This window comes from Alosa sapidissima, chromosome 12 (genome assembly GCF_018492685.1).
Source record: "Alosa sapidissima isolate fAloSap1 chromosome 12, fAloSap1.pri, whole genome shotgun sequence".
NCBI lineage: Eukaryota > Metazoa > Chordata > Actinopteri > Clupeiformes > Clupeidae > Alosa > Alosa sapidissima.
The window spans coordinates 38,166,902-38,185,423 of NC_055968.1; the positions used below are offsets into that span (position 1 = coordinate 38,166,902).

At 41.5% G+C, this 18,522-nt stretch overlaps 1 protein-coding gene and 2 long non-coding RNA genes across 8 annotated transcripts in view; 1 reads left to right on the forward strand and 2 right to left on the reverse strand.

The window, feature by feature from the left end:
• rubcn (rubicon autophagy regulator) overlaps positions 1-1,336 on the reverse strand; it is a 63,223-nt gene extending 61,887 nt beyond the window's left edge. For 2 of the 6 annotated variants that reach the window (XR_006035316.1, XM_042111750.1), the window contains exon 1: positions 750-904. Coding sequence is in view for 5 of the 6 variants with exons in the window: in XM_042111750.1 (XP_041967684.1) it covers positions 750-811 (62 nt within the window). In the remaining variant the exon portion in view is untranslated. Of the gene's footprint in view, positions 1-749; positions 905-1,000 lie in introns of those variants that run through there. The other 4 variants (XM_042111752.1, XM_042111751.1, XM_042111753.1 and 1 more) reach the window with 4 other exon arrangements.
• LOC121724873 overlaps positions 1-11,416 on the forward strand; it is a 23,972-nt gene extending 12,556 nt beyond the window's left edge. The window contains exon 3 of the long non-coding RNA XR_006035319.1: positions 11,325-11,416. This is a non-coding gene — a long non-coding RNA (uncharacterized LOC121724873). The remainder of the gene's footprint in view (positions 1-11,324) is intronic.
• LOC121724871 lies at positions 2,563-17,313 on the reverse strand. Its single transcript, XR_006035317.1, has 3 exons — positions 17,303-17,313; positions 7,540-7,546; positions 2,563-2,704 (listed from the first exon to the last, which is right to left on the reverse strand). It is a non-coding gene; the product is annotated as an uncharacterized LOC121724871 (long non-coding RNA).
• Positions 17,314-18,522: the final 1,209 nt, after the last annotated feature.

The window sequence follows — 18,522 nt, forward strand, 5'->3', positions numbered from 1 at the left end:
ACGAATGGTTAGTGGCTGACAATCAATACTGAAGCTTTGCAATGGCAAATTTACAGCATAACGTTTTTCTGTCGATAATAAGGATACTGACGGAGGAAAGCAGGCTGTCTAACCTAACGTTACCCCAAATGACATTACGTTATGACAAATAAAGTTAAGGTAACAACCACAGAACTAGACATAGAATCATTCCAGATCTACAGTCAATGGTAACAACCAGAGAGGGTTTAAGCGGAGCAGGTAGTTCTATCAAGGATCTTTGGTAACAGATCAAGTCAACGTTTGCTACGGTCTACTGCTAACTAATACCTATATCTAAGCTTACATATAGGTATCGTCACGGACGTAACGGATTTCCCGCAAGTTGGTTAAATTGAAGAGGAGAAAATTTACAAATAATATAAATTTGACCATTTCATGTTCTAGATGTGCCCTGATAAAAGTGTGATGTTAACAACCAACATGGGCTAAAAAAAAAAGCCAAAACGTCCGGTGGAGAAGTTAACTAACGTTAGCTCGCTATTGAAAACTAGCCTCCTCATATCCGCGGTGAATGCATTTATTAAATTACTGTTAATCTATTGTGTTACCTAGTGTCATCACCACATGTAGCGGCTAGCTATGCCACACAACTAATAAAAGCCTGTCTGTAGAGTTAAAGTCTACCAAACGACTAAAACGTTACGACTCGACTAACATGAACGTTACTGTAAGTTCACGTTAGCTACAATGACGTTAACCTAACTTACAGTTCTTGCATTAGCTGCTCAGTTTCGTATATTATGATTTCAGCCGTTGTCAATATGTTCATGCAGAGTGGGTAAGTTCCACAGAAATACCGTAACAATTAGTAAGGGCAGATATGCAAATCTCCAAGATGTGCGTTGCTAAATTACTTAGCTCACCGACTAGCTGTTACGGATTTGGGCGATAGGTGGCTACCACTAAGGTTAGCTGTCAAAACCGGAGATAAAATCTAGTAGACTTGTGAGTCAATTACCTGCGTTCCAAAAGTTCTGCCTCTGTAGGTGACTCCATGTCTCCAGATCCGGGGGGGAAACCGATATAAAGGTCAGCCTCCCCCCGTAATCTTGCGTCTTGTAAAATCAAAAGTCACAAGCACAAATCGCTTGACAGGGAAGCTAGCCAGCTAGCTCGCCTGTGAGACCCAACCCTCCAAACATGACCCTTGTGGTATTTTTTTTCCGGGCCGTACGTCAAACACAAACGCCACGCCTTGGCCATTCAATTTATATGGTTATTATGGTTATGTGATTTGGCAACGGCGGATGCCTTTGTCCAAAGCGACATAGAAATACAAAACAATATAATACTTAAATATAACAGAGAACAATTTAAAATATTGCTCTGACTTAAGGAGCCATAGAGAGAAAGAGTTGCGACACTCTTTGATGTCACCGCCAGTGCAGTCACGTGGTTCGTGTAAACCGCTATAGTTCCAAAACATACGCTGGCTGTCATGTTCTTCTATGGGACAGACAGCAGCGATTGCGTTATTTAACGGTAAATATATATATAAACATACACCCTACTACTTTTTCAGCTGTTATTGCATGATTACATATTTGTTAATGTCAGTTTTGCATTTTGAGAGACAGGGTGACAACGAAAAAGCTGTATATAACTTAGATACGTTTTACATTTTTGGAGGGAAAAGCTTATGTTCATGTTCGCATGGACAGAAGTACAGGGTAGAACGGCTCTAACTTAAGTTTTCTTTTCCATATCATTCATGTGATGACAGATGTCTCATGATTTTCATTTTATCGCAACTGGGCTGTATTATTGATTACCGTGATTTTGCTTATAAATTCCGATTCAGCCATTAGCTTACCTTCGTGGTAGCGTCTGCCGTGGTCCATTCAGAATTCGCCTAGCAGCTAGCTCACTTCTGATAAGTGGTCACCCCCAGACCAGAACGTGAAACATGATCATGTTAAGACTAAGAATATAATTTTAAGATTAAGCCATTCACATATTATCAAAAGCATTATGCTTATATGTTTGGGTCTATAGGTAAGTGCAGAGCTATTAAGATTTTCTCTACGGCTCTGGGTTAATGCACAAAGTAAGAGTAAGGTTAGCTGCAGAGAGTGATAGAGAACAGTGACAGGCGACACTCCCATTGGACTCCGTTGTACCTTTTTGCTTTTTGAGAAAGAACAGTCCATTCGGCATTTACACCCAGTTCTTCTGATGAGGCAGGAGTTGACCACACAACCATGATAATTTTAATACTAAGCCATGCACAAAGAATCAAATATATTAAAGAATAACAACTCATTAAGCTTGGATGAATGAATCAAATATTGTTTAATAAAAAATACTGAGTGAGACAACAAGATGTGTGTGTGTGTAGATGTGTGTATCTAACTGGAAAAACAAGAACAAAGTGAAGGAACAGGGAGGAATATTATAAGTGATTAATACATTAAAAAAAAATCCTCCACATACATCAGGCTTCAGAATGCATCAGGGCTGAAAGGAAGGACAACATTCATAATAAAGGTACCTGGCATAAGATAAAAATGAACAGTGTGGAACAAAAATTTTTTTTTAATAAGCATGAATAATATCAACAAACATACGTACAGTGGCCACAACAACGATACTGGTGGTCCAGCAAGATCTGTTGAGACAGGGGCACAAATATATTCTAACAAGCCAGTTCACTCAGGACTGCCTAGAAAAATACTTTCTCTTGCATACAGTGGGTCCCCGTTAAGTTTGGATGGGTTCCTTCATGAATCACGCACCCCATTTTCTCAGCAGAAATGGCACAAACTGCAGTTGACACAAACAACCACAAGGTGTCACTTGGGTGCCACTACTATTTTTGATGCGACTTCCATGACGCAGCGGGGGCACGGGAACTTAAATTGATCACGGTAGTTTAAGCTTACACTTGACAAAACATTCTAATATGAAAATGTAGATGCAATTGTTGTAAAATGGTGCAGCGCCTTTAAGAAAGCACCGTGTGCAGGGATGGAGAGAGAGAAAGCGAGAGGGGATAGGCCTATGTGTGTTAGAACTTAGCGTGTGGAAAAAGTATGTGCTGTTGAGACTGGAGCGAGTCATATTCAAAATAATGCAAAAAAAAAGCAATTATCCTCATTCATTGCAACCAAAGCATGCCTGCTTGCCGACGTTCAAACGAAAAATATATCAAAGCACCTTTTGCGTTTGAATGTAGCACGAAAAAATGTTTAAACAGCTGGACAAATGATTTAGCTAATTGATTATATAAACTGTACACCAGCAATTGTTTAACATTTACCTGTACAAGTACATTGACAGTAGCCCAGCCTAACAGCATGTTGTAGGCCTACTGTAGAAATTTCACTTAAATTGCAACCGCAACATGCCTGCTTGCCAACGTTGAAACGACAACGAAAAAGATAATAAAACAAGAGGGTTGAGTCTGAATGACACTGAGTTTTTAGACACTGAGTTTTTGTAGTTAAGAAATATTTTCGTATAAAAAAAATGGTCATTCTTCAATCTCCTTCACTGACGCCTATGGAAAAGGGCTTAACGTCCCAAAACAACGATCAATGATTATCAAATTTCTCTCTCACATTGCTCCTCATAACCATCTATAAAAAAAGTGTTTTTTTCTTTTCTTTTTGAGCACATCCGAATCCCAGGACATAACGCACTGGACCTTATAATAGGCTCGAGATATAATTCCAAAGGGGGCAGATAGGGGCCACTGCACTTAAAACTTAAAAAGATGAAGCTTTCCGAACTTTGAAATTGCGATCAGTGACTGGCATCGGGTGAACGAAGCTTTTCGAAGTTGAACAGGCTATTAAAAACTATTTGCGCACCTCCATGTCACAGGAGAGACTGGGCTCTCCCTTCTATGAAAAAGACGTTAGGCTACCTGCAAACTGGCCTATGATTTCATTGCTGAGTTTGCGGCAAAGCAAGAAAATGTTTTTTTTTCCTGAGTCAGGATATGGCGAGTCAGTGTCATTTATTTGTCCAATGTTAGCCTATACATACAGACCAGTACATCTTAGCAATAGTTTGAATGTCGTGTGTGTTTCTGCTCAATGACAAATACCGTTCAGCACAATGATTCATGCCCAATTAATTCCCCCTGTTAAAGTGTTCGCCTTTGTTACACTATTTGGTTTCGTGATGTAGCCTATGATAAACACCATATGGCCAAATATGTGACTCAGCTAATGTTATAGGCTAGTCCCTAATTGATTAATAGCCTAGGCCTACACCAGCAATTGTTGAACATTGACCTGTACAGGACATTGACAGTAGCCCAGCCTAACAAGCAAATGTTGCAAAATACATCAAAAGACGCAATTAATCAGAAATAAATAATGTAATCTGCATCGCTTTATTTAACAAACTGCAAGCAACAAGAGCATTGAGTTCGCTGTAAGGCCAAACCCAAGAGCAAAGCCTATCTGTTAAGGCAGTCGATAGGCTATATAACGAGCTGTGTGCCTGGAAAGACGATAGATGACGGCTCTGGTCATCCCATACCCACCCCCCACTTCCTGTAGCCTACCATTATGAAGGGCTGTAGCCTAAAACGACTCGTTGCCATTTTGTGACATTAAGCTTTTTCACGTTAAGCCCCCCTCCCCCATCCCCTTCTTTCACAAGCAGTGGGGGAGCACAGGGCACAAAGTAACACTTTTTGGTAGACAAAGGAGGGTTCTCCGCGCTTCTGTCGTTTGGCCACAATCCGTTGCAACCAGGCCAGGACAGATATTTTAGAGAGTGCAGCTCAGATGTCTTCTTAATTTTCTTTATTCTTCAGTAAAAGGTGCAGAACATTATTAAACTTTGACTAACATTTCGATGTTTTTGACTAACGAACATCGAAACGTTAGTCAAAGTTTAATAATGTTCTGCACCTTTTACTAAAGAATAAAGAAAATTAAAAAGACATCTGAGCTGCACCGGCGTCTCTCCTTCTCTCTTAACACTTTTTGGCTTTGGCTAAATATTTCTAAAATCATTTGAGTTTCACTAGTCACATGTTTTAACAAGCAACACTTGTTATTGAACTAATAACAGATGTGTGTCGAAAATTGACTTTATTTTCCATACGGAGAAATAACATATGCAGAGTCTAACCAAGGTCAATCTTGCCAAAAAAGCCCTTAAACCTGAAAACATATGAGGCAAAAGTGCAAAACATCACAAAACTAACTAAACTAACACGCGCATATTTTTGTATTGCAATCATTGTAGCCTACAGTTGTAACAGCGCGTAACAGTCGTTTTACTCCCCGGATGCGCTCATTATAAAGAACGTTTAACGTGTCCCAAAAACCTCTATCAATTAATCACCAAACGTCTTATAAACAAGTATTGCCAGGAGCAACACCTTGCAAAAAATGATAACAACAGGCCTAGGCCTTTATATGGCTCTGCTCCTGCCTAGATTCGAACTCAGAACTACCTGAAAGTTGCAGACCTGTTCTGGAAATACGTGCATTAACCCACTCGACCGTCAGACAACGCTATCTGCTTCGAGTAATAATAATAATAATAATAATAATAAAGCTTTATTTGTATAGCACCTTTCATACACAGAATGCAGCTCAAAGTGCTTTACATTTGAAGCATGTAACACAATAATAGTCAGTCATTATCAATCACTTTTCTTTGCTGTTTATGATATACTCAGCAACATATCAAAAATATAGAAAATGACGTCATAAGACTGGCAGCCTTAACCCTCTTACCCCCCACAAGCACGCCATATGGCAACTGTGGCAAGGAAAAACTCCCATATTCCAGGAAGAAACCTTGAGCAGAACCTGACTTAATAGGGGGAGCCCATCTGCTTTTGGCTGGCTGCGCCCTCCAATAGTAGCAGATGTAGAATAATCTGAAAATGTAGTCTACAGGATAAGATGAGTTAACTAAAAGCTTTCCTGTACAGGTATGTTTTCAGATCTTTTTTAAAAATATTTACTGAACTCGCCTGCTTGATGTACAGAGGCAGGGTGTTCCATAGTTTGGGGGCATAATGGATAAACGCAGCTTCTCCACTTTGTTTGTGGAGCACTTTGGGTACGATTAAAAGATTAGAATTGGATGATCTAAGTTTCCTTTGTGGTTGATAAGATATTAAAAGCTCAGAGATATATGAAGGTGCTATGCCATTCAGAGCTTTGTAAGTAATTAACATAACCTTAAAATCAATTCTATAGGAAATAGGGAGCCAGTGCAGTTCAGCCAACACAGGGGTGATGTGTTCTCTCTTCTTAGTCTTAGTTAAAAGTCTAGCCGCAGAGTTCTGTATGAGTGCCAATTTCTTTAGATGTTTTTTGGGAAGACCAGTGAAAAGTGCATTGCAGTAGTCTAACCTGCTAGTGATAAAGGCGTGAATTAGTTTTTCTGCATCTTGTTGAGTTAAAAAGGGCCGCACTTTGGCAATGTTTCTCAAGTGGAAATAGGCTGTCTGAGTAACTTTACTGATATGGGGCTTAAAACTTAACTCTGCATCTAAGATGACACCGAGGCTTGTTACTTTTGGTTTGACCTGGTGTGCCAAGTTCCCCAGATTACTAAGAATAATATCTCGCTTTAGTTTTGGTCCAACCAGAAGTACCTCTGTTTTGTCATCATTTAGTTTCAAAAAGTTTTTGCTCATCCACTGATTAATGGAGGTTAGGCATGCAGTGAGGGAGCAAAGGCCATCTGGGTTAGTTGGCTCCACAGAAAGATACAATTGGGTATCATCTGCGTAGCTGTGGAAGTTTACATTATGTTGACTTATGACGTTTCCCAATGGAAGCATATATAGAGAAAATAGCAGGGGACCAAGGCAGCTCCCCTGGGCCACACCAAAAGGCAAGTCTTGTTTTTCAGATACATGATCTCCTAGACTGATATAAAAATCTCTGCCAGTAATGTAGGTTTGAAACCAGTTTAGAGCATTATCAGAGAGACCCACCCACTTCGCAAGGCGGTGAATTAGGATGCTATGATCAATGGTGTCAAATGCCGCACTCAAATCCAGAAGAATAAGGATTGAGACGTTGTTTGAGTCGGTAGCTAGTCTGAGATCATTGACTATTTTTACTAGAGCCGTTTCTGTGCTATGATTTGATCTAAAACCTGATTGGAATTTTTCAAGGATACTGTTTTCGTTGAGGAAGGTATTTAACTGATTACAAACAACTTTTTCAAGTACTTTGCTCAAAAACGATAGATTTGATATAGGCCTGTAGTTGCTCAGATTGGTATGGTCAAGATTTGACTTTTTAAGTAAAGGTTTCACAACAGCGGTTTTAAAAGCAGTTGGAAATATACCTGTTTCTAATGAGGTATTTATTACCTTGAGAAAAAAGGGAGCTAAGCCATCATATACTTTTTTGAGGAATGTAGTAGGGATTGGATCTAAAACACATGTTGAGGAGCCGGTTTGAGTTATAATTTTACCAAGCTCAGATTGAGTAATAGTGCTAAAGGACCTTAATTTTGGGGGGCTGTTTTTGGGTGTACTATCAAACATATTACTTGTGTTACCAATAGCCTCCCTTATAGAAATGACTTTGTTTTTGAAGAAGTCTGCAAATTCTGCGCATCTTAGAGAGGATGCCTGACTGAGTGTATCAAAAGGTGTTTGATGCAATAGCCTATCAATGGTAGAGAACAACACCCTAGAGTTTCCACTGTTTTCAGCAATTACCTTAGAGAAGTGGTTCCTCCTCTCATTCCGAATAGCTCTATTATAATTTGCAATTTTTTCTTTTAGAATGGCACGGCGAACCTGTAACTTAGTTTTTCTCCATGTTCTCTCAGCTTTCCTACATGATCTTTTTAGATCATGGATATTTTCGTTCATCCAAGGTGTCAGTTTGCTACAGGGCCTTTTTTTAGTCTTTAAGGGTGCCACTCTGTCAAGCAGAGCGCCTAATTCACGATTGAGAGCCTCTACCATTTGATCAATGGGATGATGTAAAATATCTAAATTTATGGAGTCTATAAGAGCTATGAACTGCTGTTCTGCTCTAATGTCCAAGAGTCGCGATTTGATTGCAATTTCGGGATGAATTTTTGGAGTATGTAGTACAATATTAAAAGATACACAATAATGATCAGACATATTTATATCATTTACTGATAAGTCTGTGACTTCTATCCCTCTGGAAATGACTAGATCGAGGGTGTTGCCAAGGTTGTGGGTGGGTCCTGTAACATGCTGCTTTAGCTCTAAACTGTCCAACACATTAAGGAACTTACTGGCTTTAGCATCAGTTGTCTTATTGACATGAATATTGAAGTCGCCATTTACAATTATCCGATCATAGCTAGTGATGATGAGCGACATAAGTTCAGAAAACTGGTCGAGAAAGCCAGTCCATAGTTTAGGAGGGCGGTATAAGGTTAATAGAAGTACAGCTGGGTCAGCCTTCAGAGTGAGGGCAATATACTCAAAGGAAGCGAATTCGCCAAAGTTGACTCGTGCGCAACTATATTTGTTTGAGAGAATGGAGGCAATTCCACCACCTCGTTTGCCTTGTCTAATTGAGTGGAAGAAATTATAATTTGGGGGACAAGTCTCAACAAGAACAGCTTCGCTGTCTGAAGTCAGCCAGGTTTCAACAAGAAACAGAAAATCCAATTTTTTTTCACTAATAAAATCATTGATTGCAAAGGTTTTGGTAGTAAGTGCACCTATATTTAGTAAACCCATGTTAGCTGAAAATGCCTCTGGCTTTTGAGGAATATGCTGAGGTATGGAAAGAATATTTGTTAGGTTTCTAGTTTTAAATTTGTCTTTTCTTTTTACTATACGTTGGGTAGAAATCAACGTTGGAATAGAACTATGAGCATAAGTCATGCTATTGCATGACACAGCTTGATCTATGGTAGTAGTATTGTATGTTACCCTGCAGAAAACATTCTCAGACTCATCCACATGTATAATGCCATTCGAATCAATACCTGGGGGGCGTGAATCTGTAATATTTTCTACAGAATGTCAATGTCTCAGTAGGCCTATTGGGTAGGACTGTAGCCTACACTGGTTGCTGTGGCACAGTCTTGAGTGACCGAATTCGTTTTTCTTTGTCATATGAATGCTGTCATTTTGTTAACATTACTGTTAAGGAGATGCTGTAGGCAAAGTCTATATTTCAACCTCGTTAGTGTAGTAAAAAAAATCTGAACTATCCACAAGGTTTCTGGGCAACATATTTATGTTCTGTTAGCAAGCGAACTTCTCATGACTACCGACAAAGTAGCCTACTGCCAGCTGACGAAGCTCTCATTTTAAAACATTACTGAGAGACAGACACTGTACAATCAAGAAATCTTGCCACTGAATCCAAAACTATGTTTAACATTATGTACAAGGCTTAGGCTACAGTGGACTAGCATGTTGCAGGGGCTGCTAAAAACACAGAGAAACGCACTGAAAACTCGGCCAATCACAGCCCTTGCTGTTGAATGCGCCGTCTGGTTCGACCGTGGAACTCCACAGTGGACTATGCTGCCCCCAAGCGGCTGCAGTTGTACTTACATTTCACCATTCACCATGATCGTGAATGAAGTGTCAATTTTTAACTGGGACCCACTGTACATGCAATTCAACAGCCCTTTCAAGGGTGTAATTAAACAAACCTTATTTCTACTAGCATCAGATACAACCTAAAAAAAACGTCCTTAATCAACCTTAATGATCCTAGTAATCTAACATCAATAATTTACTAAATAAAATATGTCAGAGATTCACTACTGAACTTCGTAATTTTTGGTGTAGCGATACCTTCTTCACAGCTCGCAAAATCGAGATAACTAAGTAGCAGGCAATGACTGAAAATCGGTTGGCTACCAAGTTAAGAAAATATATATAAATTGCACTGTGCACAAATAAATATAAGCATATGCACCATAAAGGGCCTATTTATATAATATACAGAGTTGACAATTCAAAAGAGGTAGCTATTTAATGAATTTACGCCTGGATATAACGTTAACGTTACCTTTACAGAGGGCGAAGTCAAGCTAACAAACTAGCAGGCAATCGGTGGTCTACCAAGATAAAACATATATATAATTATGCTGTGTACATACAAATAAAGATCAGTATATGCATCATAAAGGGCCTCTGATAAAATATAGACAGTTGACAGTTCAAAAGAGGTAGCTATTTAATCAATTTACCCCTGGATATAACGTTACCTTCACAGAAGGCAAGTCAAGCTAACAAACTAGCAGGCAATTGGTTGTCTACCAAGATAAAAAATATATATATATAATTACGCTGTGTACATACAACAAAAGATCAGTATATGCATCATAAAGGGCCTATGATACAATATAGACAGTTGACAATTCAAAACAGGTAGCTATTTAATCAACTTACCTCAGAAGTTACTCGACAGTCAGCAATGGAAGTGAATGATGTCCAACGCCATAGAATGGCTTTTTGGAACTACGCGAGGCTGCATACCCCGGAAGTAGGCGGCAAAAAGCGTACAACGGAGTCCAATGGGAGTGTCGCAACTCTTTCTCTCTATGGCTCTGAGCAGTTACTGCTCCCACACGTTCCGTCAATGCATGCCAGTGGGCGTTCCCGCAAGTAGGAAGCTATGCAAATGACTTGTTGTATAACCGTAATTTGATTGGCTGGTGCCTTCTGTTGTTGTTTGTTGGTGCAGGAAAAGTTGAAAAGTTGGAACTTTTCGATGCAAGCAGAGAATGTCTAATAAAGGGAGAACCTTCACTCTCGGAACTCTTCCGGTGTGGTACTGCATCTAGGGGCACTCGCAGGCGAGTCCAGAATGAATGGAGGTCTATGGAGCTGTACCCCTCAAAATCCACTTTTCTCGGGATATAATTTTTTTTCAAGTAATTTGAATATTGTATTCGAAAGGGGAGACAAAGACAATACACTTGGTTGAGTATTATATTTTTTAAAGTCACTTAATTGTTCTAAAAAGCCTTTCAAACGTGTCAATGACGTCATTCATTAGCATGATCATAGCATAGCATCAATGCTAGCGTGTTATGGCCAACAACGACCCAACCTCTACGAAAAATAAAGGACATGACTCCCGGATTATTTCACTTTTGATTGATAATCCATATCCATTTTGTGAAAAATAAAATAAAATCTGAGGGTTTCAGTTGTTAAATAGGTGAAAACAATAAATGTAGCCATGTAGCTCCATAGGACCCCATGTATTTTGGACTCGCCCGTGATCGCCATCTAGGTGAACTCTGGTGAACTGCAGCCAAATTCGGTTTGTATGGGATTAATAGAGTGGGGAGGCTCTCCGTAGACGGGCTCTGACGCAAGCGAGCCGAAGTCACGCCCTTCTACTTCCAGTCCATGGGACCTATCTTTCAAAAAAAATATGAACAGGAGTTAATGGAGAGATAACAATTATTTTTTGGTCCCGTTTGCATTGTGCCACGAATGTCACATATGATGTGTGTGAATTTAAAAGATAATTTTTCACGAAAAGAAGGTACTGTTGTTCGATAGACTTATGAGAAGTTATGTTGTTTTTTTGCGAATCCGCTCAGTGGACTACATCTCTAGTCTCGAACGATGTACGTGTAACGGGCCCTGCGTTGTGTTCTGTGTGAGTCTGCTTTTGAAGTAAAGAATGGCCATGCACTGGTGTTCTGGTTGCTTTATTCCATCGAAGTGGAGCTGTACACATTGACATAAAACAAGAAAACTTGTGACATGCAGTCTTCATACACACATGATATCAGTAGCCTGTTAGCAGAGAAAACAGTGTACTTAATCTAAATGCATCAAATACAAACTCACACCGTATGTATCTAAGTTTGTTTGTTCACTAAGATTATTACCTACACCCTTATGACTGCATTATAAAGGATATTTTATAGAGTAAAACAAATGTTCATAATGCGGCTAACAAACAAGTATACCTTTCCTCAGATCAGCAACCGCAGACTGAAGAAAAACCGGAGGTGCCAACAAAACGAAACTTAGTCTCTTAAAGGGGCAGTACAGGTTCACATGCTCTAAAACTAATACAGGGAAACGAAAATAAATCAGGATTTGGTGAAGGTTCACGAAGCTATTGCAAATAAAATATGAAATATTTATTTATAATTTAACTCCGTTACATACGTCACCAACATAATGAAACGATAAGATTAGCTGTTATGCTAGTTAACGGTTACATCTTGCTGCCTGTCACTTAACAGAGACTTGGTTAAATGACAACATTCCGGACTCTGCTGTACAACTGGAGCAGCTAGCATGCTATCGAGCAGACAGTGCCATTGTAAAGGGAGGAAAATCACGAGGAGGAGGAATCTTTTACATCCGTGACAAATGGTGCCGGGACACTGTAGTAGTATGCAAACACTACTCACCACTGGCGGTTTATGATCATAAAGTGCTGTCCTTTTTACCTGCCAAGGGAAATTACTGCGATTCTGCTAGTCGCAGTATACATCCCGCCTACCAACAATAACAGCGATAGGAACGCGGCTCTTAGTGAACTGTACCAGGCTGTCAGTGAACAACAGACGGCACACCCAGACGGTTTCACCATCTTCGCTGGAGATTTTAACCATGCTGATCTTAAAACTGTACTTCCAAAGCTACACCAGCATGTTGATTTTCCAACAAGAGGAGATAACATCCTGGACCTGGTCTACACTACACACAAAAGAAGCATACAAAGCCACCCCCCTCCCCCACATTGGACTTTCTGACCATATCACTGTTATGCTAATGCCCGCATACAGACAAAGAGTAAAAGCAAACAAACCGGTTCGTAAGCAGGAAAAAGTGTGGCCTGAGGGAGCCTCTGATGCTCTTCAAGACTGCTTTGACACAACAGACTGGGAAATGTTTAAGCAGGCAGCCACTTACAACAACCAGACAGACATAGAGGAGTATACAGACACTTTAACCTCTTACATCACCAAGTGCATCGATGATGTGACCCACACAAAAGACATCATCACTCGGGCTAACTGGAAGCCATGGCTGACAGGGGATGTCCTCAGGCTGCTGAGGGCCAGAGACAAAGCCTACAGAGCTGGGGATGAAGCTGGCATGAGAACAGCGAGAGCCAACCTGTCCCGTGGCATCAAGGAAGCAAAAAAGGAATACACTCACAAGATAACCACCCACTTCAAAGACAGCAGGAATGCACAAAGCCTATGGCAGGGCATTCAGGCCCTCACGGACTGCAAGCCCGCGTAAGGCAACAGGCCCAGACAACATCCCAGAGGAGCTTAAGGATGTCTTCACAGACATCTTTAACACTTCCCTGAAGCAAGCCATCGTCCCATCATGTTTCAAAGCTGCGACCATCATACCTGTGCCGAAGAAAACTGCTCCATCCTGCTTCAATGACTACCACCCTGTGGCACTGACACCCATCATCATGAAGTGCTTTGAGCGGCTTGTCATGTCACACATCAAATCCTTTCTCCCCCCCCAACCTGGACCCCTTCCAGTTTGCATACCGAGCCAAACAGTCCATAGAGGATGCAATCTGCTCTGCCCTCCACCCAGCCCTCACCCACCTGGAAAAAGGAGACTCATATGTGAGATTGCTGTTTATAGACTTCAGTTCTGCAATCAACACCATAATACCACAACAACTTATCTGCAAACTTGACAAACTGGGACTCAGTACCTACCTCTGCAACTGGCTACTGGACTTCCTCTGTCAGAGGCCTCAAGTAGTACATGTTGGCAACAATATCTCAAGCAGCATCACACTGAGCACGGGGGTCCCCCAAGGCTGCGTGCTCAGTCCGCTGCTCTTCACCCTGCTGATGCACTGCAACCTACAGCCAGCAACAATCACATAGTGAAATTTGCTGACGACACAACTCTGGTGGGTCTCATCACCAAGGCGACGAGACTCAATACAGGTTGGAGGTCGACCTTCTGACCTCGTGGTGCAGGGACAACAACCTCCTGCTGAAAGTCAGCAAGACCAAGGAGATTGTTGTTGACTTCCGGAGAGGTCACACCCAACACCTGCCACTGACCATTGACGGTGCTGTGGTGGAGAGAGTGAGCAGCACCAAATTCCTGGGGGTGCACATCAGTGAAGACCTCTCCTGGACCACCAACACTGCATCACTGGCGAGGAAAGCTCAGCGCCGCCTCTACTTCCTGCGGAAACTCAGGCGAGCAAGTGCTCCACCAGCCATCATGACCACATTCTACCGAGGCACCATTGAGAGCATCCTCTCCAGCTGTATCGCTGTGTGGGGCGGAAGCTGCACTGAATACAACAGGAAAGCCCTGCAGCGCATAGTGAACACAGCTGGAAGGATTATTGGTGCTTCACTCCCCTCCCTGAAGGACATTTACACTACCCACCTCACCCGCAAGGCGACCACAATTGTGAGTGATGCAAGTCACCCCGCTCACAATTTGTTTGATCTACTGCCCTCTGGGAAGAGGTACAGAAGCTTATCATTTCAAAAAGCAAGATGGCGCCAGTGTGTTTGTCGGCTTGCCGTCTGCTCCGAGAGTTCCTACCTGTTCGTTTGTTGTGTCTCTCACTGCTAATTCTTCTGCTGCTGTGCGAACCCTCAGTGGCTTTTCATACTTATGATTGCCAGTCTCTGTTGCATATTAAGAACTGTTTCGAGCAATACACGAGTGGAAATCCGGCTGCCAGTTTCAAACACCATCCTACGTTCTCTCACCTGCCAGTGGAGTGCGTTCCCCGGCTCCCTTGCTGCTCTGCTCGCCGCCAGAAACGTCGGAAGCGGCGGGGTAAACGCGGAGGTCTCCGAGTGAAGATCAAGGCCTGGGCCCGTCTCGCTGTCTCACAGCCATGGTCAGGGTTGCGCGGTCGCCGCCTACCCCACACAGGTCGGGTTGATCTTTCCCTGACTCGGCGATCCTGGGACCTGAACTACTCCTGCCATATACCCATTGTCCCACGGCTTCCCTTGGAACCTGTCATTCCCATCCGATCGAGACCTCGCATCTGCAGTGGTGGAGTTAACCCGGATAACATCCGACAGTTGGAATTCTCTCGTTGTGTGCAGCTCGCGACACAGACTGAAGCGAAAGTGGTGCTTGTCAACAGCAGATCAGTGTTAAGACGTTCATACTAAATGACTTTTTCTCCCAAAATGAATTGGATTTATTATTTTTGACTGAGACCTGGATTTCTGCCGGAGTCGGTGAGGCCACTGCCTTTGGTGAACTGTGCCCTACAAACTGCTCTTTCATTAGCACTCCCAGGCGCTCTGGACGCGGAGGTGGAGTAGCTCTCGTTTATAAAAGCGTTTTAAAAATTCAGCCGCTATCCACGAGAACCTTTTCTACTTTTGAACTGCAATGTGTTACTGTGGAATCAATTCGGAATCCACTGCTGTGCATATTGATTTACAGACCTCCAAAGCCTGATAAAGACTTTATTACAGAATTTTCATCTTTTTTATCTGATTTTGTGTCAGTGTATGATCGCCTATTATTACTTGGTGATTTTAATATCCACGTCTGCTGTCCTGATAAACCCATGGTCAAGGAGTTTTGTGACGTGTTGGATTCGTTTGGCTTCACCCAGCACATTGATCAAGCTACCCATATACTGGGTCATACTCTAGATCTCGTCCTATCCTATGGTTTTTCTGTTGAGAACATCACAGTGGACAGTGCTATTTTTTCAGACCACAAGCCAATCTTTTTTAACATTAACATTGGAAATGTTCAGATAGTCAAAGCCCCCGGAAAATTCGTTCGTCGCTTAAACCCACAGGCTACAGCCCAATTTACTGACTCTTTTTTAAGTAAAGATGTAGCCTCAGCTATGGTGGCAGCTGCTGATGCCTCATGTAGCCCTGACGATTTAATTGTCTTATTTAACTCTTCCTGCTCTGAGATTTTGGACTCAGTAGCCCCTCTCAAATTCAAACAGCCCAATTTTAAACCCAAGGTGAGGTATGATGACCATACTCGCTCACTCAGGCAGGCCTGTCGCAGAGCAAAGGAAGTGGAAGAAAGACTGCCTCACCATCTCCTTCCAAATTTTTAAAGCTGCGTTATCATCTTTTCAGACCACTGCCAAAAATGCCAGAGCCAGACATTTCTCAGATATCATTAACCGACATTCCAATAGACCCAAAATCCTGTTCAACACAATAAACTCCATCAACCCACCTCTTTCTCCAGCCCCCATTATAAACTCAGACATCTGTGAGAACTTCCTACATTTTTTCACCAACAAAATTGAGAACATCAGAGCTCTGTTCCCTCCTCCTGCTCCATCTCCACATATCACCCCTCACCCCACAGCAACTTTTCCCCACTTCAACCCTGTTTCCCTGGGCGATTTAAAGGACATTGTCCTCCCCATGAAATCCACCTCCTCCCCTAGTGATGAGATTCCCTGTTCCATTCTACAGGAAACCTTTGATGCCACAGGCCCCTCCCTTCAACTTATTGTAAATTCTTGTCTGTCATCGGGTACTGTCCCTGCTTGCCTTAACCCTTACGAACCCGACCGTTCTAATTTCGTTACAAAAGTAACGATGGCCAATCGTCTAATAGCTCAGCTGTCCAATGACTGATTTTATTTCTGAAATCTTCTCCGTAATGCCGACAACATAAGCTTCAATTTGATATGATTGGTTAAGGGGTTTATGGCGCGAAATGTTTTGGATACTTGAAATGTCTTGAAAAAATATTTTCACTTGAGTCGGTGCATTTGATGTGGACAGCCGAATGCCACCTGCACTTAAACTACACAGCTGGATAAACTGAGGTAATATTGTTTTTACATCGGTTCTAGTTATGGTTTATCTTAATTTGAAGTCCTTAAATCATGTTATTTGACAGTAATATGCTTTCTCATCAGTGTCAACATTATGGCTTAGCGGGGGGAGCTAGTGCATCGTCATGTAACTTTAGCTAATAATTGTGAACTGCTTGCAATATTATTGTTTGCTTTTGATGTCAGTTATTTTCATTTAACAGTTTCATTTAAAAACCTGTTAGTATATAACCTGTAGGTAAGTTTGTTTTCTAGTACCAATTTGCTTGTTAGGTAAGCATTATATTGGCAAGACAGTATTATAGCAAACCAAAGCTGAATAAATCAATGGGCGCCGCGTTTCTAAGTTGCGTTCTCTTACATGAAATAAGTTGAGCAATATTTTTACTCCTCTCAATATGTAACGTTAGTTGTAGAAAATAAGATGTGAAATCACATATTCTGTCAGAAATGTGATTAACTTATTGCCTTTCCTCCGGTTGTTATCTGTAGTGCAGTCTGTAGTGAACTATTTAACTTGCTAAATTCTAAATGACAAACATCAGACGTGCTTGTCTCAACATTTTCTAAGATGGCATGACTTGAAATAGATGAAGCACAACTCCTCAATATTTAGTTATAGAAAACATGATGTGAAATCACATATTCTGTCAGAAATGTCATTATTGCATTTCAGCAGTTTGTTACTAGGTTAAATGTAATCTGTCTTTATCTTGATGCCAGCCAGGCAATCAGATTTAGGGTAGCTAAACCCATGTGTAATACAATGACTTTTCATAGGCCTACTTAGAAATATTTCGAGTATATTTTGAGGATGCTTCAATAGTTTAGGCTACCTCTTCTTTTGTGTGCATACATGCACAAATCTGTAGTTTTGTGATTTTATTTTTTACATTAATAAAGGTATTTGTATGATTTCGCTCTTGTTTCAGATGGAGGATGACAAGACCTACACAGACCTTCTCGCAAGCCTGAAGAGGTAGCTGACTGCTCATGAGCTTGCGCTCACAATGCTGAAGACCATGAGGGGATGGAGGAAGAAGGTATAGATGTATCTGCCATGCGTAGGCGCAGACTAAAACACTGTGTGAAATAGACTTGTTATGTTCTTTTTTACTCACATTGTTGTCCCAGGCATATGTGGCTTTACCAACTGGAAGGAATGGGAGCTTGTGCTTGGTTTCTGGGATTGATCATTTACATGGGGTTCACTTCCCTCCCTAATATCCATTGCTACTGGGGAACCAAGTCTTGGCAGGGATCAGGGGACATTGACCAAATGATGAATACATATTGTGTACTCCAAAAAACGCAGAATACCAGAAAGCACTTTTTCTCCATTGACATTGGCGTTGTCAGTAGCTTCTTGTTATTTCAAGTTTGACAATGCAATGCAGAATCTGGTGTTGAACCTAGGTTTGGTAGGTACAACCAGAAAGAATTTGGAGGAAATCTATCACAACAGCTGGTAGGCATTTCCGTTGAAATTTCAGCCTCACCTTCAGCTGCTCCAACTACTACTCTGTCGTCTTTCCATCAAGTACATATCCCAGATAGCAATTTCCTTTGGGCCAGATCCGCATAAAAGCCTTTAGATCCACCTGTAGCGGACATACGGTATCTGACTGTGGGCCAGGTCTACTCCTGATACAGGTTTCAGCTCTGCTAGCAATGCTGTTTTATCACCAGTTTACAGATTTGTCCCAGGTCCAATTTCCGCAACTCAACTGGAAATCAGGAGATGCGTTTAAAATAC